At 48.2% G+C, this 27,591-nt stretch overlaps 1 protein-coding gene across 4 annotated transcripts in view; it reads right to left on the bottom strand.

Moving 5' to 3' along the window:
• Nucleotides 1-27,591, bottom strand: part of IQSEC1 (IQ motif and Sec7 domain ArfGEF 1) — a 372,084-nt gene that overhangs the window by 228,004 nt on the left and 116,489 nt on the right. For all 4 annotated transcript variants that reach the window (XM_059390420.1, XM_059390414.1, XM_059390415.1 and 1 more), the window contains exon 2: nucleotides 20,485-20,514. In XM_059390420.1, coding sequence (XP_059246403.1) covers nucleotides 20,485-20,514 — 30 coding nt within the window. The remainder of the gene's footprint in view (nucleotides 1-20,484; nucleotides 20,515-27,591) is intronic.

Below are 27,591 nucleotides of genomic sequence, written 5' to 3'. Positions count from 1 at the left end.
CTCTGAGGGACACTGACATGTGTCATGACGGCTCTGGGAAAGTAGAGAGGGTGGGCCTGGGCATCGTCTGCAACAGACTCCTGCTCTGGGGGGCCGTGGTCCCAAGGTCAGCACTAAGAGCACCCAGCAGCAGACACCCAGCCCAAGGGTCCAGCCCCGCAAGCTCCTGTAGCGCAGTGTGAGGTGGCCGGGGCCAGACCCATCTGTGGTGACAAAAGGGATTTGCCCAGATCACACAGACTTCGAGGTCTTAGAGTTTCAGTCTGCCAGTCTATGAAGCTGTCCCACAAAGAGCAGACCAGGCATGCAGGAGACTAGTTATCCTCGGGCATTACGATCAGGTGAGCTAAGTATAGATGGGGTCCGGGCGTCAGGGCACGGGCCGGGGTGGGGGGCAGTGGACAGGCAGGATGAGCAACAGATGCAAAGAGCAGGGTCCTAAAGCCTGGTGGGGAGAGGAAAGGTATTCCCACTGGAGAGCCCAGCTTGTGCAAATACTGGGAGGTGGGATACCGTGTGGGAAATGGGGCTCATGCGTTTAGGCAGGAGCATCAGGTTGTGACAGAGGTGACACTGGGTGCCCCTGTCCCCACCTGTGGAAGACCCTGGACCCGCACCTCCTCCTGGCTCGCGACCCAGGTCCCGGCAGCTCTGCCCCAAGGCCCAGCCCCCAGCTTTCTCCACAACATCCTGCATTTCTATATTGTCCTGTGGCAGTTCAGGCACAACAGATGGATTCCCGCCCTTGAAGTGATAATTAAGTTTCTCATTACTGAGAGGTACCACCATGACATGTCCTCAAAGTTTAAAATAAATTAAAATTGAAAAAAAAAATCCAGACTGTGAAGGGTCTAGATGAGCATGGGAATAAGAGCAGGTCCCTCAGTTCCCATTAATGATGGAACCCTCCTGGTCCTAGAGGGAGGGAGGGGGTGGACTTGACCCACACGCGGCCTGTCTATTCAGGGTCTAAACTGTCCTCACTTTTTTCCTGAGCCCCTTTCTGCATCTGGCCTAGAGCCCTTACAGAGCTCACAGGCTGAAAGGGAACTCAGAGGGTGGTCACAGCCCGGAGTTAAGGGAGGGGGGTCTCAGTGAGGCCAGAGGAGGCTGTGGGAGGGGGTGGGAATCAAGAAGGGCTTCAAGGAGGAGTTGACATCTGCAGTGGCTCTCCATGGATGAGCCGTCATTTAGCCACGGTGAATGAATGGGAATATATGATGACTGAATAAGTGAATGAATGAATGAATGAATGGGCATCCACCTAACAGAGCAAGGAAGGGTGGCCAGCCCAGGCCAGGCTGAAAATGAAGGGCACCCGAGATCGGGAGGGATCATGGTGTGATAACTGCCTTACCGTCTTTATGGTCTTCTCACTACCATGATAGCCTGAGCTGGCTGCTTGGGAGCCCTTATCTGCCCTCTGCTCTAGGACACTGCCTCTAAATAGCCTTAGTGTCCCCATAGGTACTTGTATTCACCTCCTGGGTGTTTATGAAGAGGGGACAGTTGGTGTGCCACCCCAGGCTGAAGAAAGAGGAAGAGGTTGGTGGGGAGATTCACAGTGGTGGGATCATGGGGTGGCAGGCATCGGAGGGGTACAGTGGAGAAAGCAACCTCCAGCTCGAGGATCCAGATGGTGGTGGCTTTCCTCACCAAAAGGGACTTCCTGGAGAGGAGGCAGTCACAGTCATCCAGATAGGCAGAGCTGGACACAGGGGACAAAGGTGGGACAGAACATCAGGGTCAGAGCCCCTGACCCAGATTAAATGGGGTGGGGCAGAATGGAAGGGCCTTGAGGACATTGGGGACATTTATTCACTGGGGTTGTCAAGGCAGAGATCATCATGTTTATTTCACAGCTTCCTGCTTAACCAACTGAGCCACCCAGGCGTCCCTATTTTACATCTTTTTTATTCATCTTTTTTATTCATCTCTCCCACTAGGCTGTCAGCTACATGAGAACAGAGATCTCTGCCGGCCTCAGCCACTGTTGTACCCCGGTGTCTGGAACCAGCCTGCCCTGGGTGAATGCATGTTGTAGACTACAAGCAAGAATGTTCTGGGAACTCATAAGAATTGTTTATTCAATACTTAATGAGCTCCTACTATGTGCTCAGCACTGACCTAGGCTGTAGGAACAACAATGAGTGAGATTAAAACAAACAAACAAAAAAAAAAAACCACCAAAAAACAAGCCACCCAAAAAGCCAAAAACCAATAGCTCTGCTGCTCCTGCGGCATCACCACTGTGGAGGGGAGAGAGTGAGCACGGTGTATGAGAAGGGGCACATGCTACGGAGGAAGCAGGGGGACTCAGGAAGCGCAGGAGTGCCACGTGCTGCTGGAGCAAGCTAGGGGCCAGTCGGCACTGGGCTGGGGCAACAGTGGCTGGTGAAGAGATCCCATATGTCTTTGCCGGGGGAGCTGTGGCTGGGTGTCTAGCAGGGGCGGGAGCCCGAATGCCCTGTACCGAGGAAGTGGGTAATGGCTAGGGAGACACCATGTACAGGGGCAGCTGCCCAGCAGCCCCCACCCCAAGCCTCCCTGACTGTGTAGCCAGGAGAGGCCCTCTGGAGGAGGTGACAAGTGAGCTGAGGGAACCCTGCACGCATATGCCTGACATGGCTTGTTCTGAGTCATTTGACTTGGCCTTTCTCGCTAGTCACCACCTCCTCCCAACCCAGGAAGAATCCTCCTTCTAGGGGCCCCCTCTCCAAATACAAACCAATCAATCTGGGACACACACCCCACCACCTCCTTTCTCCATCAGTCTCTCCTATTCCGGGCCACTATCCACCTGCTGTAATCACCCCAGGACCTAATGCCAGACATGGTCTCCATGCGCTAGAGTCCTGAAATGACCCCTAGTAGCAAATCCCCAGCCTGCGAGCCCTGCCTTTGCCTGTTCCTTCCTGCAGGAACCATGAAAAAGTCCCTTCTCCTGGGGTTTCTCCATGGGACCATGTGGGGTGTGGAATGCCCCTCCTCTTGGGACTGTAACAATGACATCATCTCCCAATCTTTAACCTTTACTGAATCTCACGTTTTCTCTTAATACACTTTATTTTAAATCAGCCCGGTAAGACCCTTTGCAAACACTTCAGAGTAAACAAACAAACAAGGTATATACCTTGTGACATCTTCAACAAGGTTAATATGATTAGAATTCCTTTTCCCCACAAAATGGCAGGCTCCCTAAGAGTGGAGGGCATGTAAGAAATTACAGTGACAAGAACCAGGCCCCTTGGAAATTGTCACGATCTGTCTCCCCAGACTGAGAGCTCAGGCCGAGTCCCGGGCTCTACCTCCCTACTGTGCGTGGAATTCGGTTGGTTTCTCAAATTCAGCTTTTAAACTTGTCAGCTTAGCGGGGAACTTGTCAGTTCCACGCTCATCTTTCTAGCAATAATCAAGTTACACCATGCGTGAGACGGCCTGTTCCCGGAGTTATTTAATTAGAATCTGCAGATATTAGCAGGGAAAGAGTCAGCACAGTGTATTTCAAAACAAGCTGCATCTTGGAAGAGCGCGGGGATGCATGATTGTGGGAATAAAGAACAAGATGAAGCCCCTAGAAGATATTAGCTCAACTCTTTTTCATTGGGAGCATTGATCGTCATGCATTTCCAGAGACACACCTGTGGAGAGGAGTGGGCTGGAGCGGAGCTTAGGCATCACCCCATGGAAGTAAGGGCAAAAAATTTCAGACAGCCATGGTTCAGGGAGCAGCCTGACCCAAGGGAACCACACAGAAGGGTGCCCTTCAAGACCGCTGTCTTGGTTAAGATCAGGTTCAGCTGCTGTAACAAAGGTTTCTTCCCCTCCCCCCTTGAGAATGGCGAATGGAACTTTGCATTTCTCTCCTGATTGGTCTAGAGACTCATAGTCCAGGGCTGAGCTGCTTCAGGAAGCTCCTCTCCTTGATGCCCTGTCATCCCAGACCAGTTGCCCTTGTCCACATGGGCCAGGATGGAGTGCATGTTCCCAACAGATGGGCAGGGGGAGAAGCAGAAAGGGCCCGATTTCTCTCTGCCAGGAAACATCCCAGAAGTACAGATCACTTCCCTTCTCATCCTGGAGAGAGAGAGAGTCTGGTCGCCCAACCAGCCTGCCCTCAGAAGATGCTGGGAACTCTGCAGCCTTTGATGGCCACATACTTGGGTCAAAGTCGGCTGACTGCCTGGAGTAGTGGACAGTGCCACGAGGAGCCCCATGACATGTCTGCCACCTCCCTTTCAATGTTGTCTCCCACCACTGACCATTCCCTACCCCAAGTGCATGTTTTAGGAGAGATCATCTATCAGACAGGCCACATTAAGTAGTCTGTAATTCAGAAACCAGTCAAAAACCCACCAGTGGGTGTCAGATTGCTGGTGGACCCTATTACTGCCTCTGAGACTCTCTACCCAGAGCCCACGTGCATATGCAACTAGAGGTGTCTTGCACAGTGAAAGACAATCACATGGCTCCCTGCTTACAGGTCACCCACTCTTTAGACCATGAGGGCCCTTCCTGAGAAACCTCTTGGACTAATGAGACCAGAGGCAACCAGAGGCCCAGCGGCCAAGGCCCTGAACTCACAGGAGGAGAGAGTCACACAGGCAGAATGTTCTGGCCTCAGGGTGGACTGCTTTCCAGGCCTTGAGCTGGGAGACATTTATGTTTGCAGATGCAAGCAAAATTTACCAGTGAAGGTGGCCTGGAAATAAGGGCTGCTGGTCCCTACCCCCAGCCTGCCTCCCCCCACCCCTGTCCTGTATGTGCATAGCCTCCTTGCATCTGGAAGGCCTCCTCCCATTTCCTGTGGGTGGGGGTGGGGGTGGGGTTCCTCCAGGATGGGGCAAGTGGAAAAGCCAGACTCCAGCATTCCAGTCAGGTTCCACCCATAGCCCATGTTCATCATCACCCGAGTCACTCCCGGGGTCTCTGTCATCCCAGGATGGCTCCCTGCAAGGCCCGAGTTGCTCCCCCTGCCCCATATTTACCCATACGTCCCCCATAATGTTTTAGCCTTTCTCTCTGGCTGGGGTTGCGGGTCACACATTTTCTCAAGCAGTTTTCACATCTGAGGGACAGAAATACCAGAATGTAGCCTTCCCTGCTTAGTTATTAGTCTTGGCAGCTCCCAGAAAGCTTCCCCCACAAAAGGCTGGCATCCAGGGACCAAACAATATAAACCCGCCCCCAGACCCCACACACCCAACAGGAGGGCAAACGTGTTCTCAGTGCAGGATATGTCTTGGGACCGCAAAAGTGGGGGCTGCCCCGGAAAGTGTTGAGTTTGTAGCCAGCAAACTCGATGCTGAGGCCAAATTTGGTGAATTTTCTAGTCAACTCATTGACAAAAAGCATGTTCTCCAGCTTCAGATCTCTGGCAACCATACTGTTTTGGTGGCCACACTGACCGCCTGACAACAGCCAGCAGAGTTGACCTGGAGCCCCCTTCTGGGTCACTCGGATGAGGTGCACTTAAGAGTCACACAGGTGTCCCCGCTTACATATTCTCCAACGAGGAGTAAGGTTTTCTTGGTGTGGATCACCTCACATGATTTTACAGTATTCGGGGGTTCACAGAGAAGTCCCTAGAGGCCTGTGGCATTCTGCTGGGTGTTCTCGATGACCTTCACAGTCACCTTTGTCCTGGTTGGGATGTACTGGGCCAACTTCATGGTGGCGAAGCTGCTGATGGGCTAACTACGCTGACAGTACTAAATAGTAATGCGAACTATGCTTACTAAGCTAATTAACAATAATAACTGTGCTAACTAACAATACTAAGTATGCAAACTAGCAATACGGACTGTACAAAATATGCTAATACAAACAGTGCCAACTATGTTCACTATGCTAATAATACTAACTATATGACGCTTACCATCATTCTATCAATATAATATTATACTATAATATACAATTAGTATATATATATAATCTCTCTCTATATATACAATAATATAATATCATACTATCAATACTAACTATACGATGCTTACACCAACAATATGAACTATGCCAACCATACTAAAACGCTCATACTAAACAAAGACAAAAAAATGAAAAAAAAAAGAAAAGTGAGAATGGAGAGAAATTGAGAAAAAGGAAAAAAAGAGGAAAAAATGAAAATAGAGAAAATTGAGAAGAGTAGAGAAAAAAGAAAAAAAATTAAATGAAAAAAAAAAGGTAGGAAACAAGTTCACTGGGGTCAAAGTCAGTCAGGTCACCATGGCTTCCTAGGCTACACAGACCACAAACCCAGGCTAAGTCACAGACCAGTCACGACTAGATATAAAACCATACTGGTTTCCTTACTTTTTGTTCCCAAGACTGCTTTACTCAAAAATTTAAAAAAAAAAAAAAAAAAACAAAAAAAAAAAAAAAAAAGGACCTCTAAATATCTTTGTGTTTGTGTGGGTTTTTCAAGATTGACATTTACTTTATGAGAAATCAAAATCTATAGAACATTTCCATGGCCTTTTCATTTCTAGTTTGAAAAAAACAACTGCAATTTTGGCGTTTAAAGACCTCATCACGTCTACACTTAAAATACTTAGTTTCTTTGGTTTAAACCCTGGTGTCAAAATGATGCTACAACTTAACAGACATCACCATAGTACAGGAAGACATTCTGTTGCATAAAATGCATTAAGGGTCACATTTATCTATGAAACTCAGAGGAAGATTGCTCTCATTGTATTTTCACCAAAAAGGTTGTGAGTTGGGTTGGGAGGTCAGGAGGCTTGGGTTGAGGTGTTCCAAGTGTCGAAGAGAAAAAGGTGTCAACCAAGAATCCTACATTTGGCAAAACTGTCCTTCCAAAATGGGGAAGAAATGAAGACCTTCCCAGAGAAACTGAAGCAAGGAGAATTGGCCCGAACACTGGGCCAGGCCTGCAGGAGAGGGAGTCCTTTGGGTTGAAATGAAAGGCCAGTGGATAATACCTCGAAACTTTATGGAGAAATAATGTCTGGTAAACATGAATGCACAGATAATTATGAAAGTACTGTTATAACTTTGGTTTGTACCTCTACTTCTTGTTCTCTATATTAAGAAACTGATATGTACAAACACACACACACACACACACACACACACACACATTTAAAGATTTATTTGAGAGACAGAACATGTGAGCAGGGGGAGGGACAGGGGACGAGGGAGAGAGAGAATCTCAAGCAGACTACATGCTGGCGCAGAGCCCGATACGGGGCTCAATCTCATGAGTGAAGATTGAAGATCATGACCTGAACTGAAATCAAGAGCCAGAAGCTCAACCAGTTGAGCCACCCAGGTACCCTAAGAATGATATATTTAAAAACCTAATTATTAGTCTATGCTTTTGGACACACAATGCATAAAGATGTAATTTGTGACATCCATAACTGAAAGAGGCGTGGCTCAGGGCTGTAGAGGAGCTGAATTTTCATGTTATTGAGTTTAAGCTGGTATAAATTGACATGAAGTGCTGTAACTTTGGGATGGTAAGTGTAATCGCATGGTAATCACATATGTAGAGACTATAGAACGTACACAAAAGGAAACAAGAAGGGAATGTGAAATGTTTCACTACACGAAAAAATCAACTAAATGTAAAAGAACCCAGCCATGCAGAAAATGAGAGACAAAAAGCAAATAGAAAACAAAGGACAAGGCAAAAGGACAGAGGTAATTACTTTATTTTCTTAAAAAGATTGTATTTATTTATTTGACAGAGGGAGACATGCTTCCCACACAAGCAGGGGAATGGGAAAGGGAGAAGCAGGCTTCCTGTCAAGCAGGGAGCCTGATGTGGGGTTTGATCCCAAGACCGTGGGATCATGACCTGAGCTGAAAGCTGACGCTTAACGACTGAGCCACCCAGGTGCTCCAATAATAACTTTAAATGCAAATAGATTCAACAGATTAGCAGAATGGGAAAAACACATGATCCAACTATCTGCTGTCTACACACTTGAGATCCAAAGACACAAAAAGTTGAAAAAGTTGAGTCAGAAATCCTTGCAGGTGTCACCAAGAGTCACCAAAAGAGAGAGTAGGGTGGCCGTATGTTAATTAAGAAGTTCAACACACCAAGAAGATAAATGATAAACATTTATTTACATACCTAATGAGAGGCCATCGAAATAAATGAAGAAAAAATTGACGGAAGTGAAGGGAAAAACAGTTCTAAAATAATTGTTGGAGCCTTCAATACCCTACACTGAATAATGGACAGAACAATCAGACAGAAGGTAAGTAAGGACAGAGTGGACTGGAACAACACGATAGCCCAACCGTATTTAACCGACTGGCACAGGACCCCACCCAGCATCAACACGTGCGTCCTTCTCAAGTGCACACAGGACCATCTCAGAACAGACCTTGTGTTAGGTCACAGGTTAAGCCGCAGTAGCTTTTATAAGATAGATAGCATACAAAGTATCTTTTCCAACCACAATAAGATGAAGTCAGAAGTCAGTAACAAATGGAAAAGGAGAAAATTAAAAAAATTTGTGACAACTAAAAACATATTCTTAATGAACCAACGTGTCAAAGAAGAAATTACAAGGGAATCAGAAAATACTTAGGAATGAAGGAAATGAAACGCAACAAAACTCACAGAGAACAACAAAGCAGAGATATGGGGGACATTAATAGCCATAAACACTTACATTAAAAACCAAGACGGGGCGCCTGGGTGGTTCAGCTGGTTAAGCGTCTGCCTTCGGCTCAGGTCAAAATTCTGGGGTCCTGGGATCGAGCCCTACATCGGACTCCCTGCTCAGCGGTGAGTCTGCTTCTGCCTCTCCCTCTGCCCTTCCCCACTGTGCGTGCGCGCTCTCTCTCTTTCTCTCAAATAAGTAAGTAAAATCTTAAAAAAAATATCAAGACGGAGGGGTGCCTGGGTAGCTTAGTTGGTTAAGAGTCCGACTTTTGAATTCGACTCAGATCATGATCTCAGGGTCGTGAGACTGGGTCCTGTGCTGGGCTCTTTGTTGAACATGAAGTCTGCTTAAGATTCTCTCTCTCTCCCTCTGTCCCCTCACTCTCTAAAAGTAAAATTGAGAAGACATCAAGTCAACACCATAACTATGCAACGTAAGAAACTAGAAAAAGCCAAAGCTAGTAAAAGGAAGGAAATAAAAAAGATTAGAGCAGAGATAAATGAAAGAGGGAATAGAAAAACGAAAGAGAAAATCAATAAACACAGAAGTTGGCTCTTGGAAAAGATCAACAAAATTGGCAGACTGCTAGCCGGACTGTGGGAAGCACAGAGAAGGCTGCAAGACCATGTCACCATGGACGCTTACAGACGCAGAAAGGATCAGGGGCTACCCGTAGTGTACTCTAACAACTTGGAGAACCCAGACAGAACAGACAAATTTCTAGAAATATCAAACCTACTAAGATCAAATCACGAAGAAATAGAAAACTGCAATGGATTAGAAACTAGTAAGGATGAGTCAGTCATCAAAAACCTCTTGAGAAAAACAGTCTTGGCTCCAACAGTTTCACTGGTGGATCCTACCAAACACTGAAAGGATTAACACCAGTCTTCTCAAACTCTTCCAAAAAATTCAAGGGAAAGAACACTACCTAAATAATTCTATCAGGCTGGTGTTACTTTGACGCCCCCAGATACTCTGGCCCACTTCCAGACAGTCACTAGAAGATTTCTGTAAAATATTTGGCCAGGGGTGCGTGGGTGGCTCAGTGGGTTAAGCCTCTGCCTCAGCTTAGGTCATGCTCCCGGGGTCCTGTGATGGAGTCCCACATGAGGGTTTCTGCTCAGCAGGGAGCCTGCATCTCCCTTTCCCTCTGCCTGCCACTCTGCCTACTTGTGCACTCTCTTTCTCTTTCTGTCAAATAAATAAATAAAATCTTAAAATAAAACATCAGGTAGATGAGTTCTGTGCTCAGTGACTCGAATCTGGCTCCTATGAAACCTTCTCTTTCTTGTGTAAGGAGAGGACCAGTAGCACCTCCAGAATCAGGCTGAACACATATGGACCCCTTCTAAGAGCCTCGGTCCACAGCTCCAGAATTGGGCAATCTTTTTCTGCAACTCTGCTTGGACACAATATTCATTAGACTCCTGAGAAAAATGACCAATTAATGGATCCATAGACTATAATACCATCTTGCAATTAGATATGTTTTATAAAAGGGAGCTATTTGGAAATTGGGTCTTTAAAATTTTGCTGCCTCTTATTTGTGTATTTTTAGGTGTGTCTATATATGTTGTAAATGTGAGATATTTTCTCTACTTCCAGGATTGTTAAAATTAATTTGTAAACATGCTCTATTTAATTGGTTTAAAGGCAAGCACTTATAAATAAGGATTGGGCATTCTAAAACTCAGAAAGATAGAAACAAACCCAGATTGTTTCTCAGATTCATGTGATCTTGGAAAATATTTGGTATTAAAGCTCACTTAAGGTTTTTTTTTTTTTTTAATTAAATGGATATGCCCTTAGAATTGCTAACGTTATAAAAGTTTTATTCTGCCTGTGTTTATTGAAAGTCAAGCAAGTTGATATCATCTCCCTTGCAAAATTCACCAGAAAAGAAAAAAGAGCTTTGTCTAATCCCCTTGGAAGCTTTATGGGTAATCGACGAGCAAATACACAGATGTAAATAATTTTAATAAATGTAATCGAGACCATTGGGAAAAATACGGGAAATAAGTCTGTATGCAAGGAAAGTGAGACTGGTTATTTAAAGAGGGAAAACCTAGGGCAAACTCTGAATGAATATAAAATTTATATATTTCATATCTGAATGAATAAAAATATTTGTAGAAGGTTGATGAGAAGGGAATTTCTAGGAAGGAGTTTTATGCATGATCAGGACTGAGATTATGGAGATTAGCACGTAGATAGAGTTTATGAGGGAGTGATGCACATCTGTGGAAGCAAAGGGAGAGCAAGAGAACAAGATGGGGCAGAAGTTGAGCAGTGATTCCACACCAACAGAAGCCATAGAAGGCTCTATGAGGAGTTCCAAAAGTTGGACTGCTCCTCAGAGACATCTTAATTCAGGTCAAAGGGGTTGGATCTTCAAAACAGTCTTTGGATGTGACCACCTGGGAAGGAGGCATGCCCTTGGCAAGGCAGCTGTCTGTAGTCAAGGCCATCCCCGGTGGCGGCTGAGAGTTGAGGACTGTTGGCAGCATTCCTACAGCTGGGAGACCTTTGCCCAGCTGGAGATGCTGGTCAGCATATCCCTACACCCATCAGGAAAACTTAGATCTATGTAGTGCCCTGGATGTCCTTGTCAAAATCAGTCAATATCAATGTGGGTGATGACACAGAGGAAAAAGGAGGGACTGCATAAATTTTTAAAAATTCATCTTGTTGCTGTGAAGTGTGTAAACCTGGTGATTCACAGACCTGTACCCCTGGGGATAAAAATATATGTTTATAAAAAATAAAAAATTAAAAAAAAATAAATAAATTCCTTGTGAGAGTTAAAAAAAAAATTCATCTTGTTGCAATGAATGAGTTTTAATAGCAGAAGTACACCAGTGGAAGACTGGAATGTGGGTTTTCTCTCCGTTCATATGACGGGGCTTTCTTAGATTATTGGTCTAAATTATAAACAAAGGTTTTTCTTTATCTTTAATCGGCCTAGAAAAACAAAGTTTCTATGTCTTGTCTCTGTGAATTCTTTGAATACTTAGGAAACTTGAGTCTGTTCCCTATTAAGAGAGCTAAGGTTTGTTAACAGCTCCAAAACCTTCTGCATTTACCTTGGGAATCTTTTCTTGCCCCCTTGGCTAAGTCAAGTGTTGTGTTTCATAATGATCTATAATCTGATTTACCCCTGTGCTTTAAAATCTCCTGATATTTGGCAAGCTTCCAAAAATTCAACTTCAGGGGTGCCTGGGTGGCTCAGTCGGCTAAGCATCTACTTTCAGCTCAGGTCATGATCCCAGGGTCCTGTGATCGAGCCCCGCATCAGGCTCCCCGCTCAGCAGGATCCTACTTCTCCCTCTCCCTCTGCCTGCCATTCTGCCTACTTGTGGACTCACTTGAGCTCTCTCTCTCTCAAAAAAAATAAAATCTTCAAAAAAAAAATTCAACTTCAAAATGAAGTCTTTCTGGATAATTAGGCTTGTTCATTTGCTATGTCCAGTCACATGGGAAGCACTGTCACAAGGAATGATAAACCTTCTTAGGCTAAATTGTATGGGTGAGTGCCATAGCTAACTGTTCTAGAAATTTTATGCAATTCCTAAGGCTTTGATATGTCCTGGTATAATGTAATTGATTTGTAATTTGAATTACTGAAGAACTGTGTGTCACAGAATTTCCCTGTCAGCTCTATTGTATTGACAAATACAGGTCTCTGATTCCTTTAAGGTTGTAGAGCAAAACCGAGTAAGAATTTCCAGAACTAATGGGGAAACTGCATTTAAACAGACTTGTTTAAAACACTGCTCATTCGGGCCACCTGGGTGGCTCAGTGGGTTAAAACCTCTGCCTTCGGCTCAGGTCATGATCTCAGGGTCCTGGGATAGAGCCCCACATTGGGCTCTCTACTCAGCAGGGAGCCTGCTTCCTCCTCCTCTCTCTCTGCCTGCCTCTCTGCCTACTTGTGACCTCTCTTTGTCAAATAAATAAATAAAATCTTAAAAACAAAACAAAACACTGCTGGTTCTCCAATGTTTGCTCTTCTGGATTTAAGTCTGTCTATGACTTACAGAAATTTGGTAAAAAAAATTTATTTGTAAACAGATATGAAACATTTATCTCCTTCTCTCTACCTGATACCATCAGAATTCAGAAACTCTCAGTGAGTTTTTTTATGGTTTTCAGGGCAATGTATTTATTTGCATAAGGTCAAAGCATCTGTTCTCCTTGTAACAGGACACAGTTAGAAACACTGGTCATATTCCCAAAGCTCTGACTGGAAATGTCATAGTTGAAGAAGATGTGCATAGACTCCGATATGACCAGACAGCTTTAGGGCACTGAGGATGGCTTTATGGAGCCAATGAGGCCCTTTGGAAAAATCGCTGGATACCTTGCTTACACAGTTTCCAGCAGCTTTTCCAGGTGATTAAGAAAGGTCACTTCCTGGCAAGAACATTAGGATACTTTGGGGACCTTGAGAAGAGAGTAATCCACCCAAATCTACAGGTATAAAGTTCCATCAGGGGTGCCTGGCTGGTTCAGTCAGTAAAGCAAGCAACTCTTGATCTTGGGATCATGAGTTTGAGCCCCATACTGGGTGTAGAATTTATTTAAATAAGTAAATTCTTTTTTTAAAAAGTATTTTATTTATTTATTTGACAGAGAGAGAGAGAGAGAGAGAGATCACAAGTAGGGAGTAAGGCAGGTAGAGAGAGGGGGAAGCAGGATCCCCGCTGAGCAGAGAGCCCGATGTGGGGCTCAATCCCAGGACCCTGAGATCATGACCTGAGCCAAAGGCAGAGGTTTTAACCCACTGAGCCACCCAGGTGCCCCTAAATAAGTAAATTCTTAAAACAGTGTGTTAAAAAAATGTTCTAGAAAAGCAGATTAAAAACAAAAACAAGAACCTATATGCAATCACCATTGTTTCTTTACCTATGAACATAGGCCAACTTTATTAAAACTGGACCTATTTTACAAAGGAATTTGTCTTAATTTGGCTCTCTTTAGTGGAAATAAGGGTGATTTTAGAGAAAGAAATTCTTTCAGTAACACACTTTGTAACACACTGGATTCTAGTTCTGGTGTCTTTGAGGGTTGGTTGGTTGTCCATAAAACTGGGCTGGGTACTGAATTCTTCTGGTTTCCTTGAATAGCTGACTATGACTCTCCAAACTGAGGTTTCCAGTTCTCTCCCGCTGTCTTGACTTGAATCATTGAGAACTAAAACTGCTCTTTTTCCAGAGACCCTACAAACTGAAGCTGGACAACCCAAGGTAAATCTCAGAGGAAAGTTGCCACAGTGGCCCACGTGGAAACCATCTTCATGCCTGAGCTCTGGGGGCCACTAGGAAAAATCATTGGAGACACATGGATCATTGAACAAACTTATTGCAGCCACCCTGATTGGACGATCTGCTATTGGACAATCCAGACTTGGAGATGTACATGGATGAGGTCTGTTTCACAGATCAAAGACAACACAGAGCTGGGTGCAGGGGTGACCCATGAGTTATTGCGCACTGTAAAGGTTGCCAGAAACTGGATCACTGCCCAACGGATCCATATTGACAGCCCATACAAAGACTCCAAAACTCTCCATAATGGCGATAGGACCAAACATAGGTTTAACTAAGTATCAACCCCAATATTCCTTGGCAGACCATAGAGGAGCTAGGGAATGGGGATTTGGACATCTTGCTGGCACTAATATTGCCTGGAAATATAATGAATCCTTATCCCAGAACATCTTACAGAACAAATAGTTCATATTTGTCCATATCACCAAAGCGCCCATTAGGGGAAAGATGATATTCTTCAATGGATCTGGAAGTATATTGCAGGTTCCAATCTTCAGAGAACTGCTCAAAAATGTGCCAGTTGTGCTAGAAACAATCCAAAGACTAGGGCCCACCAGTTCTAAAAGGTATACAACTTACAGCCACCGCATCTGGAGAAGACCGACAGGCGGCCTTTACCATGATGCCAAAAACAAGTGATTCTGGTGTTTGCTAATATTGGCAGATCCCTTTTCAAGCTGGGTTGAAGCTTTTCCATGCTGTTCAGAGAAGGACTCAGAAGTGTGTGTGTGTGTTTTTAAAGATTTTATTTATTTGAGAGAGAGAGAGAGAGAAAAATCAGGAGCAGTGGGGGAAGGATAGAGGGAGAAGCAGACTCCCCACTGAGTGGGGAGCCTGATGCTGGACTCAGTCCCCGGACCCCAGGATCATGACCTTAGCCCAAGGCTGACGCTTAACTGAGCCACCCAGGGCCCAAAGGCCTCAGAAGTTGTCAAAACACCTATAAGCAAAATCATTCCTAGGTTTGGACTGCTACTAATAATTCAGAGTGACAATGGAGTAAAAAAATCCCATGAGTGGTGTCCAATGCCTTGGTCATTCAATGGAAGTCATATGCTTTCCTCGAGATCCCAACAGAATCACGAGAATGCATAGGTTTCCTATCTGGGAAAAGGGAGAACATTGGAAAGGGCCCCACTCAGACCAGTGAGCGGACCCCAAACCAGTACTACTTAGGGGGAACTGGTCCAAGAAATCAGTCTGTGAGTGCAACATGCTACTTGGTCACAACACCCTCCACTAAAACCCTAGACAGAACATAGTACAAGAACTATTGACCATAATACAAAAGTCCCAGTAATGCAGAATGCTGGCTTTGAATGTGGAACTAAAGAACAGTCCAGAGAAAGAAAGCAGCAGAAAGCTTCCATTCCTCTACCCCTGTCTTCACCCCACTGCAACGGGAATTAACCAGAGTGGTCATCTTTCCAAAACACTCAAGGATGAAAACCGGTCAAAAGACGGTGGGGACTGAAACCAGTAACCAAAGGGTTAACGGGATGAAAAAGCGCAACTGCAGCTTTTTACCCAGAACTTCCTCCCTTGACCCTAAGCATCCCTGACTCTCCTCCTGGGAGAGGGTGGATTTGAGGTGGATTTGAGGTCCCCATTTTCCCGTTTGGCTGTTTCTGCGTACTCGATGCCCCCCTGATGGTCTTTGCCGCGCATCAAGCAGACGAACTTGGGTTCGTTTACACATACAGTAGGTGCTCAAAAAAAAAAAAACAAAAAAAAAAAAAACAAAAAAAAAACCTCTCTGAGGCTTGGAGTTCAGGGTCTTCTTCATGGTGACACAGAGAGTAAAGATGAACAAGGCTTAATTTAGAATCCTCTGAACTCTGTGCCTGTATTCCTGTCCATGGTGCTGAAAAAGTTCTGCTCTCCTCCCAAGGCCATCTGCTCAGCCTTTAGCGCAGCACCTCGGGACCCAGCTGCAGAAGTCCCCAGCACCTCTCCCTGATTTGCAGCCAGCTCTCATTGCATCCTGGAGGTGACAGTTCAACTCAGTTTACCCAGCCCCACAAACAGCCCGGCTTTGTCTGCCACCTTTGGCAATTTTCATACCTCCTTGCACACAAAATAAATTGCACATTCTCGTTTTGGGGTTGGGGGGGTGGCCTGGTTAATTACAAAGTCTGCCTCACCTTGGTGCGGAGTGATGGGAGATGTTCACAGGAAAATGGATTCATTTTGACTAATTGCTTTCACTTACACGTCTTAGTTCTAATTAAGACATTTGTAACCGAGCCCACCCTCTCCAGAAGCGGCTCCCACGCTAGACGAGCAGCCCTCAGGTTTCACCAGCTGCTCAGGGTCCTGAGAAACTCACTGCTTGGGACCTTTTGGGAATGCCAGTCAGTGTTTCAGGATTCCTCCCAGGGAGGCGACCTAGGGGAATAGCCTCGTTCAGTCTTCCTAGGGACCGGTCAGCTCACACTTGTAAGCCAGGCACGGCCTGACACTGGACACTGGGAGGGAGGCTGTGTGTGTTCAGGCTGCCTGTTAGAATCATGCAAGAAGTGGTTAAAATCCGGAGTCCCCTGCCCCACCCTGGTTCTACCTAGTCAGATACGAGAAGGACAGGGTCGGGAAATCTGTCTATTCCACGAGCACCAGCAGGTGATTCAACCTAGAAAGGTCTGGGTGTCAAATCAGGGCTCTGCATTTGAAAACCATGTTATCTAGGGGAGCTGTTCAAGTATTTCTTTGCCTCAGGGTGTAAAAAATGGGGCTCATCTAACTCTCGTGAAGGAGGGGGGTGGTTGTGCTGGTGAGGTAAGACCCTGACCCACAGCCAGCAATCATTAACTGGTACTTACTCCTATTACTGAACATGGCTGGGTTCATTTCAGGGGGTTGATGAGAACCACGGGGAGGCAAAAAAAAAAAAAAAAAAAAAAAAAGGAAAAATTAAAAAAAAGCTTTTGTGCTGAACAAAGTCCTTATACCTCAGACACAGAATCAGCACCCTCTCTGGGCCCTCCCTGCAGTTATTCATTCTTTCAAACTCCAAATTCTGCAAAGCTCTTCTTTTCCCACTTCCCCCCAACCAATAAATCATTAGAAGGTTTCCAACTGGAGGGCCTCCACAGCCTCCCTCGGAATGCAGTGGAAAACAGACACACGCACCCTGGGAATAAGGGAGCAAAGTCCTACGTTTGCAAAATGGTCAAAACTGAGTCATTTCATTTGTGGAAAATGAATACATCTGATCTTGCAAATGTTTTGCCTCGGGGAAAAGTAGCACGCACGCAACTGCAAACAGGATTCTCCTGGCAAAGACCACTCCTTGCTGCTCCAGGAGGCTCTGCCAGCCCACCAGAAAGCCAGCAGCAGTGCGTGTCCTGGGAGCATAAAGAAAAACTTTGCCCAGCGGGGACCCCAGGGTGGGCGGGGTCTCTCAGGATTCAAGTTCATTTCCTTAACATTTAGCAAAGATCATCAGCTCTTGGTGCCTGTCCAAACCTCAGCTAGGATCAGGAAATCCAGGCACTGCCTTTCTGAGTCAAATGTAGCCCCTCTCCCCAAGAATTTTGGTGTTTATAGTGGAAAGGGGGATGAAGCAAGGGGAGAGGGGAGTTCTCCACGGAGCAGAGTAGATGGTCCAATTTTTTTTTCCCCTTCCAGTTTATTGCCTGAAAATATTTATGAGTTCTGAATCCAATTAAGCAAACAGTAATTTGTGCCCGTTCTGTGGACAAGGCATTGTGCCCGGGGTTCCCAGTGAGACCAAGGTGAATTCAGTCCACTAAGCCTGTTGGTGCCTGCTCTGTGCTCTACGCTGGGTGGGGGGGCAGCCTCATCTGGGTTCCTTACTCCTCCTGGGGGGTTTAGTGCTCAAGTCACTAGGACAGAAATCAAAGTGAACATGGGTATCAGAGTGGAGCACAGAAAGCCAAGGAGCACAAGCAGGGGGAAGGGCATTTCATCCACGAACACTTGGCAGAAGACCAGGGTCCCTTTAGGAAGAGGCTTCATGGTCATTCTTCCCTGGGAAACAAAGTTTGCAGCTGTCTGAGGGTACTGAGCTGAAGTACAGAGAACGGGTCAGATCTGAACCATCTGGGGGTCTTCCTATCCTGTGCCCCTGTGCCTACCCCATGCTAGTGAGCAGAGAGTGGCACATGTGTCCGAGGCCTGACCCCTGTGGTGACAGCTCCCTGGAGAGCAAAGCACATGCCTGGCACAAGACAGAGACGCAGTCAAGTCCTGACAACATCATCTTAAAGTCCCAGCAGTGGCTTCTACCATGAGTCCTAAAGGTCTCTGGGCCTGTCCCAAGAGTCTACGCAGCAGAGTAGAAGTCACTGTGGGGTTGGGTTCTGGAGCCTTTAGAAAAACTTAGATGCAGCCTTCTCTGCTTGGACTCCCACCGGTTTTCTTCCCTGCCTCATCTCTGCATGTCCTGCCGAGAACCATTTGGCTTGAGCTACAAACATATGTTCCAATTTGCAGACAGTCCCCTGCTCCCGTTCCCAGCCATTCGTTATTCTCACTACACAGATCCTTGCCTATGCTGTTCCCCCCACCAAAATGTCCTTTCCACCCTTCCCCCTCCGTGGGGGAATCACGCTCCTGCTTCAGGGCTGTCTTCCAATACCTATCCTACAAAACTCAGCTTCCTGATAGCCCCGGGGGGTTGGGTGGGTGGGCGGGGTGTTTAGGGCCAAACATCCACCCCCTCACACGTCTCCTAGCACCCATTCAATTAGGAACTTGGCTGAGTTTGCTGGTGCAAGCCCACCAGTCTTAGAAAATTCCAGGTGAGTGTATCAGAGGGGGAAGTGCAGATCCTGAAGCCGAGAGAGGCAAGGGGCTGAGGGCCCTCTCCTCCCCCTTCCCCATGTGAATCCCCTTCCAATGCTGGTGCATACCCCAGTGACAGGATGCTCACCCCATCTTGGTAATTCACCCTGTCTTAAGACAGCTCTTTATTTTTACCAAGTATTCTGGGTGGGGAATATATTTGCACGGTTCTAAGCTCAAGCAACAGCACAGTACGTGCTTGCAGAAGGCTCACAGCCACTCTTGTCCCTGCCCGCCCTGTTCCCCATCACCCAAGGGACCATTCTAATGACTGCTTGCCTCTCCTGCCATTGCTTATTTATGCAAACATGACAAGCAAGAAAGCATGTTCTTATATCTGATTTTCATTACTCAAAATATAATGTGAGGTACATGCTAACCTGCCCCTTGCTTTGCTCAAGGGGTCTCCTCCCCCATCAGCCCACCAAGGGCACCCTCCCTGGTTCTCACAGCTGCATATATTTGGCAGTGGGGGTGGGGAATGGTTCCAGAATGCCCAGCTGCCCCTCTTCCAGCATCTCCTGGCCTCAGCCATTCTCCATCTCTACATGTATCTCCTCTCCCCTCTCAGGCCAGTGGCTATCTGCCCTCACTCTACTGGTAGCCCTCATATGACACTTTACTCAGCACCCCTCCCCACACCCTGAGTGGGCCTCTGCTTCCTGCTGGGACCCTGCTCTCCCACAGCCCCCTATTCTGCCTCCCTGGCTTGGGACCACCACGCATGTCTCCTGGGTTAAGCTAAAGCTAAGTGCACGGGTACAGAGTGGGGTCTCCCTATGCTGCTTCCCGGAACTTCCCCAGGATGTAGCCACGGTCACCCATCTGTATTTCTCTCTCCCCAGGCTGCTTAGAGCACCCCACTGAAGCCAGAATTTCCCAGTTCCAGGCTCAGGATGAGCATCTTGTCTTCCCAGCACTCTCGCAGTGCTATTCAAACCAGCCAGAAACCTGAAATCCCATCTGCTGCCAATGGGCCTGGGCGTCCCTGTGGCTCTTTAGTGGCTTCCTTGCTTCTCCTCCCCTCTCCCACCCTCATCACTAGCCCACCGTCTCCCATCCCTCATGGCCTCCTTGGTCCCGCAACTCAAGCCTTGAGACCTGCCTGGCCCCAGCCCCCTGGGCTGAGGCACTAGCACCCGGGGGATCTGGTTCCTACCAGTCCTACAGTCAGTATCCCCAGCTGTGACCCCACTCCATGATGACCCCCCACGACCCTCCACTGGTGGGGTTGGGGAGAGACATGTCTCAGTTGCAAGCGTCATCTTCTCCATGTGCCATGGAGATACACTGCATCAGTCAAGGCTGGCAGGAGCCCGCCTCTCCACCAAACCTCCTAAGTCAGGTCCCGGGGGCTGTCTGAGCTGAGAAGCTTCCTGTCTTAGATAAGTCACAGTCTAGCCAAACCAGACACCGCCATAGCCCTTGAGGGAACAGCACCACCACAAAGCCAGGTGACTCCCCCAGGAAGGTCACTCTAGAATCAGCACCCTAAACCAGGGCTCTTGCTGCTCCAGGACATGAAGCCAGCAGACAGAGCATGGCCAAGGTCTGTGGGGGGCAGACCAGGGCCGGGGGCGGCAAGGGAGCAGGGCTCTGACCTGGTGAGACCTCATCAGAGAGAAATCAAAGCACATGGTTTCTGGAAGCCGCCCTCTCCTCGGACCCAGACACACAAGTGGAGGCTGATGAACACATACCTGACACTCCGGGAACTTTCTCCTTCAGACCTGCAAAGAGAGAGAGCACACACTTAGAATGCAAGGAAGTACCCTCCACTATGGGGGATCCGCATGAGGACGTTAGATGTGGGAACCCACGAGGTCCCCAGGACCCTGAGAGCCCTTCTCCAGCCTCAGCAGACTGCTCCCAGGTCCAGCCCCGAGGGCGTCCCATTGTCAGGTTTTGACCTACAACTCCACCCTGAAAATCACCTCCTCCTGGAAGCTTGCGGCTTCCCAACCTCCTCCAGGGCACATCACCTTGATTATAATTGTCTTCCCAGGATTAGAACATCCCAGAAGTTAGGGAGCAACCCCAAAACGGGGCCTGTGGCTCCAAAACTCTGTGCCCTGGGCACTGCGAGGCAGCGGTGGAAGGAATGAGTGAGCGGGGACGGCGCAGCCGGCCTTCCTGCGTCCCCTACTTGGTATTTCCAGCATAGAGCCCACTACCGGCTCCATTTTCAAGTACCCAGAAATCAATTACACCACTTTACAAAGGAGACAAGCCTGAATGTCAAGGAACTGGACAATTAGATCGTATCGCACACACTTGAACTTTCACGGAGACTGTGAAATACACGGCATCCACTGACAGTGGTGCCTTTGCGCTCAGCAAGCCAAAGGAAAGGGACTTGGAGATTAAACTGCTCACAGCGAAGGGCTTTAAAGCCATGGCCAGGCTCCCAGGGTCTGATGGAGCAAAGGGCTAAGAGCAAGCACATTCGGGAATCTAATCCCTGGAAGTCCCAAATTGGATTTTACTGCCAGTGAGCTAATAAAAACACACTTAACCCAAAGTCTTTTTTTTTTTTTTTTTCAAATTGCCCTTTTCAGTAATTTTACTGACTAGCTGCATATGGCCCCATCAGCACTGAAGCCCAGAGGAACGGCTTCTCTCACGGAGCTGGACTTGCTGATCTTACGAGACCATCCCGTGTCCTTTCCTATGTCTGCTGTGTCAATGACAGATTCTACCCAGGCTGTCTTTCAAGCTAACTGATGGCCCGGCGCAGGAACATTTCTCCAGGATGCCATAAAGGGTCCTCAACATCACTAGCTGCTGGCTGTCTGGGAGGTTCCAGCTGTCCCCAGCTCTCAGCCAGCTACGCAGCACCTGCCAGGGCCATGGGCCATCTCCCCACTCAGCCAGTAAAGAACGGGAAATAAGAGCAGAGACAACCAGCACTCGGTCCTTACGCAGTGTCAAGCCCAGGGCCCGGCCCTGACGTGTGCTACTGATTTTCACAGCAAGCTGGCAGGCCTGGCATGGTCCTCATTTGCCGAAGAGGGACTGAGGCTCCCAGAGGCAGTGTAAGTGCTCAGTGGCAGGACCAGCCATGGAGGAGGCTATTTCCTGTCGCCCCTTAATGGGAGACAAACAAACCACATCCTTCCATCCCGTTAGAGGTCAGGATGGAGTTTCCTGGGGTGGTGATGGAAGGGGGCTCTGGGGGTTTGCGGGTGCTGCTCATGTTTGGGTCCTGATCCAGGTCTTGGTTACCCAGGTGCAAAATAATGATTAATAAAAAATATATATTTGGTCACTCAGATCACCAAAATGTATTTCTCATATATATTTGGTCTTGGTCCATAGTTCCCCGCTCACCCCAAAACTTGCAAATTTCTTCCTTCCTTCCTTTCTTTTTACATTTATTTATTTATTTATTTATTTGAGAGAGAGAGAGAGAGAGAGAACACACACTGGAGGGGAAGGGCAGAGGGAGAGGGAGTGAAAGAATCTCAAGCAGATTCACTACTGAGTGCTGAGCCTGACCTGGGGCTCGATCCCAGGTCCCAGAGATCATGACCCGAGCTGAAATCAAGAGTCAGACTCAATTGACTGAGCCACCCAGGTGCCCCCAATCCTTTGGAATTTCTGAGCCATGAGAGCAATGGAAACATGTTTTGTTCTACTATTTGGTCTCTAGTCCTCAGTCCCTGAAATCACTTCAGAGCACACCAATTCACGTGAAACAAATGTCTTTTCATTCCTAATAAGCCCCTTTCCACTGTAACTAGGTTCATGTTAATGTGGTGACTTTTGGAAAGCACCTAGGGATGGGGGCTTGTTGCCAGGGGAACCGACCAAGAACAGAGGGTTGGAAGTTTCAGTCCCACCTCCTGACCTTCTGGGTGGGAAGAAAAGGCTAGAGAATGAATCAGTCACCAACAGCCAATGATGTAATCAATCAGGTCTATGTAATGAAACCTCCATAAAAACCCAAACAGAGGGGGTTCAAAGAGCTTCCAGCTGGTAAACACACAGAGATTCAGGGACAGTGGCACGTCCAGAAGGCAGGGAAGCTCTACATCCCCTCCCTGTCCCCTTGCCCTGTGCATCTCTCCGACCTGACAGCTACGCAGCTGAAGCTGTTCCTGAGTCACGTTCTTTTAGAAGCAGCCAGGCTCTAAAGCTAGAGTTCCACTCTAGCAAATTAATTGAACCCGAGGGGGAAGTCACGGGAACCTCTGATTTATAGCCAGGCAGTGAGAAACACAGGTAACAAGCTAAGCTGGCAACGAACGGGCGTCTGAAGTGGGGGTGAGAGCAGAACTGAGGACCTCACCTGGGGGCTCTGAGGCTCTCTCCCAGTAGAGAGGGACAGAACGGGGCTGAATCCAAGGACACACAGCTGGTGTCAGAGAATGGCTTGGTACTGTGGGAACTCACCCCCCCACACACACACATGCTGGAACTGGGTACCGGAATCTCTCCTGGGAGGCCCACAGGGGGAAACCCACGCTGCTGCACACTTTTGACACAAGTGTTTTCAGAATATGTACTGTTTTGTTCACAAATTGGAGAAAGTATCACATGAAGGAGAAGGGGGGGGGATAGGGAAGATAAGCGGTGAGTTGATAACTGGTGAAGTTGGGGAGGGGTTCTGACCCTGTTTCCCCTACTTTTGAGTGTGTTTGAAATTTTCTACAAGTTTAAAAAACACAGTTTTTGTAGGATGAGCCAGTCTGGAGATCGAACATACAGTATGGTAACCACAGGTAATAATGCCAGACAGTATACCAGAAATTTGCTAAGAAATTTCAGGGGCTTGCACCACAGAAAGCAAAGACAATTATGTGAGGAGGGAAAACCTGGTAATCAGCTTGCCTATAGTAACCATTTTACTGTATACGTGTACAACAAAACACGTGGTACACCTTAAATAGATGCCATTTTTATTAAAAAAAAAAAAAAAAAGACAAGGTCTGTGATGTGAGTGGCCAGTGGCTGTACCTGGACTCTGTGACTTTTGTCATGGCAGAAATGACGCCCCTGCCTGGTTCAGCCCTAACTTTTGAGACGACTGGCAGATTTTGCCTTCTTGCTCTTAGAAACCGACTGCCATGCTAAAAGGAAGCCCAAGCTGCCACATGGAGGAAGAAGAGGAAGATGGGGAGGGGGAGGATGAAGAGGGGGAGGGAGAGGGGGAAGGCGCTAAGCCATCAGCCCCAGCTGAGCCTCCAGCTGCCGGCCACTGTGAGCAAAGCCTCAGCTGATGTGACACAGAGCTCAGAAGAGCTGTCCCTATGGGTCCTGCCCAAACTGTGAAATCCTAGTAAAGAAATGATGACTGTGGTTTCAAATCACTAAGTCTGTGAAAACACAAATGCTGCCCCACTTCTTGCCCTAGGAATGTTCCAGTCCCTCAAATCCTCCTCAACCCTGCTATGGACTGAATGTTTGTGTCCCCCACATGCATACGTTGAACCCTCCCCTCTCCACGCACAGTCTGGCTATACTTGGAGATGGCCTGTAAGGAGGAGTGTAAAGTTTAGTGAGGCCCCGGGGATGGCGACACCAGAAGAGGAAGAGACACTGGAGCTTGCTCACTTTCTGCTGTGGGAGGACACCATGAGAAGGCAGCCCACTGCAAGCCAGGAAGAGAGGCCTCAGCGGAAACCAACTCTGCCAGAGGCTGACCCAGGACTTCCGGGCTCCCTAGCTGTGAGAAAATCAACATCTGTCATGCAAGCCGCCCAGTCTCATGGTCCTATGGCAGCCAGAGCTGACTATCACCCCCTCCAGCCTCAGGGCCTTTGCACACTCTCTTCCTCCCACCTGCAGTGCTTTATGTACTTAACACCCCATGACCATCGGTCACTTTCTACCACCGTGTCTCTCATTTGGCAGGGGGGCATCTCCGCCCACCTTCTGCAAACTCAGCCAGGCCTCCCTCCGCATTGGGCCTCTCAAGCAGTCTGCCCCTCCCCCACAGCAGGGGTCAGTTTGCCGCTAAGATTTCTTTGGATAATGGTTCAATGAATACTGCTCCTCGTTTCCCCAGCTCATCCAAGGGTCTGGCACACGTAAATGCTCCATGGTAGAAAAGATGGTGTTACCCAGGAAAGTAAGAGCACCCCCTGACCCACAAGAGGCACAAGACATGCCCCAAGCTGGAATGTGTTACAGCAGGAAAATGGATGAATATGGCCCATCCACACAAAACCAGGGACACCGAGCAGCCAGGATACCACACAAGCTCCGGCGGTCCCCCAGCAGCAGGGGGAGTGGCCTACCCAGTCACAATCCCCCGGACAGAAACAAAACAGGCAAAACTCAGCGCTGCAGCTGAGAGGTGCCCACCTGGGAGTTAAACAGTGAAGCCAAGCAGGGACATGACTGTCACAAAAGTCAGGGCACACATCACCTCCAGAGAGGACTTGCTGTCAGAGGATATGCTTTCCAGGCTGCTGGGCCTGACTGGTGAACACAGGTGCCCACATTGAAGTGAGTCTTTACACTGACCCCTACACACATATACACACGTGTGTCTATATACATTTTGTATGTCCTCTGCATGTGTAAGTCACCATTTCAAAATGGGAAACGTGAACAACTGTTCAACAAGGTGATGAGTTATTTTAAAAGTGGAGACAGAGTCCCTGCTTTGTTCCTCAAACCTCCAGGCCTGGGGCCATAGGGGGGATCAAACTCCATGCCCAAACTCCCCCGTGCACTTGCTGGTAGCAGAGAGAGTAAAATGAAAAGCAGATTATTTCCCAGCCACGTGTGTTCCAGATGCCTGAATGTAAACCCCTTGTTCTAGAAGGACTGTGGACTCCCTGCCCAGCAATTCGAGCGACTTCAGCACACAGGAACTCAGGTCACGCCCCCCCTCACCCCCCATCCCCCACCCTGTGGCTGGCAGGTGATGGAGACCAGAATGGCCCAGAGAAGTGTGTGATGCTTCCCCCACCAGCGAACGCAACAAGGTGCGGATAAGCGCTCTGTTAGCTGGAAGACGCTCCAGATTTGTCCACAGGAAGCCACAGAGGACTGAGGATCCCCAGGAGCTGTGGTCGAGGTTCTTGTTTTGTTTTCCGCTGTATCAGAGCTGTGGCAGAAAAAAGCAAGCAGGGGCTGTGTGTGTGCACGTGTGTGCCTACGTGCGTGGGTCCGAGTGCCCATGGGCATGGGTGCGTGTGCACACGTGTGTGTGCGCGCATGTCTCCCTCTTCATCTCCATCTCGACTTCTCACGCTGCCTTGCCTTGTGAGCAGCCGTGGAGAGACCCACGTGTTGAGGACCAGAGGCAGCTGCCACCAGCCACACGAGTGAGCTTACGGGTACTTTTCCCAGGCCCTCGGCTGGTGCAGCCCCAGCCAGCGGCTTACTGACGATCTCAGAGTCCCTGAGTCAGACCCACCCAGCTAGGCTGCTCCCGGGCTCCTGACCCACACACACCAAGATAAGAAACGATTGCTTCCGTAAACTGCTAAGTGTTGGGGTCGTTTGTGACGCAGCAGTAGAAAATCCTCCTCCTTCGCATCACCCAACTGGGTAGCCTTCCCTCAGTCCCATTTGAAACGCTCTTATTTGTGCCTGTTTACTGTGTCTGTCTCCCTCAAGAAGGGAAGCTCCACGAGGACAAGGGACTTGTGAGGTGCCCTGCACAGTCTCCGGTGCTAAGACGAGGCAGAGAATCCTGGTTAAATGGTTGAGTTGCAAGGACGCAGACAGGTTGAAAGCCCATCATACTGGGATGTCCTATGTCTGAGAAGCCAGGACATACCAGGGAATGGGACCAGACCCTGAGTCAGACCTTTCTGGTCCCAGCCCCAGTGCTGCCCCTTATTGCTGCCAAGCAACCTCGGAACGTCACTCAACCTTTATGACCCTCAGTTTCTTCACCTGTGGACTGGGGATGATAAGAGCACCCAAGGAGGCTATAAGGAGACAAGGCGCATGCGTGACTCAAAGTGGTTGCTTGATAAAGCTGCTTCTCTCACCACCTGCCTGAAGTATAATTTGAGAATTCGAGCTCCTGCCGCTAGGCTGCTGGGCAGCTGCTCACGGGCAGACCCACGGTGCAGGAGAGAAGGGTGATTCTCTAGTAGAGGATGTATCCCCATGCTCCAGAGCCCAGCAAAGGGCCTGGCACCCAGCAGGCTACAGGGGGCAGGGGGACGTTTGTTGCAAGAACCCATGATGGAGCTGATGGCAAACTCACACACTAACAACAGCACCCAGCAGTCCCCTTTTAGACCAAAGGTGGCATATCCGGAACCACATGTTCATCTTTGAACCCCACAGCATCTCATCATGGTCTTAGGGCATGAGGTGGGGAGAAGGCGCATGGAGGGTTAGGCAGAATTCTGGGGAGGGTGAGGTCCTGTGGCATGTGTGACCATGGCATCAGCGTGCGTGAGGTGGCAGGTGGTTGACAGTATACTGGAGCTCCCTGGTTCCCTGCCAGAGAGGGTGAGAACCCAGAACAGGATGACGTTACAGATTGGTATGAACAGATGCAAGGTCACAGACGCAGCCTCACACCTACTCAACCGACGCCTGGAGCCGGCATGAGGCTCTATGTGTGCGCATGCTCAGGCCATGATGCCTTCGTTTGTGTTGCCCCAGATGCACTGGAGGTTAGGATTCTGGTGCCAGGAGTTTATATGGGAGGGGAAGGCAAGGGGGTAGGGAAGTGAGACGAGGAAGAGAAGGCAGCTCATCATGGCTGTTGATCACGCGGCCCACTACGCATAAGGCCAAAACTGTGGCCAAGAGGAAGCTGGTCCACCAGGAAGCCCTGGAAGCCAGAGCAGAGCTCTCCTAGCCAAGAGGCAAGGCAGCCAGGGCAC

This window comes from Mustela nigripes, chromosome 2 (assembly GCF_022355385.1).
Source record: "Mustela nigripes isolate SB6536 chromosome 2, MUSNIG.SB6536, whole genome shotgun sequence".
In the NCBI taxonomy this organism is placed as follows: Eukaryota; Metazoa; Chordata; class Mammalia; order Carnivora; family Mustelidae; genus Mustela; species Mustela nigripes.
Note: the sequence above shows the minus strand (reverse complement) of the source record. Positions and strands in the feature narration are given on the sequence as shown.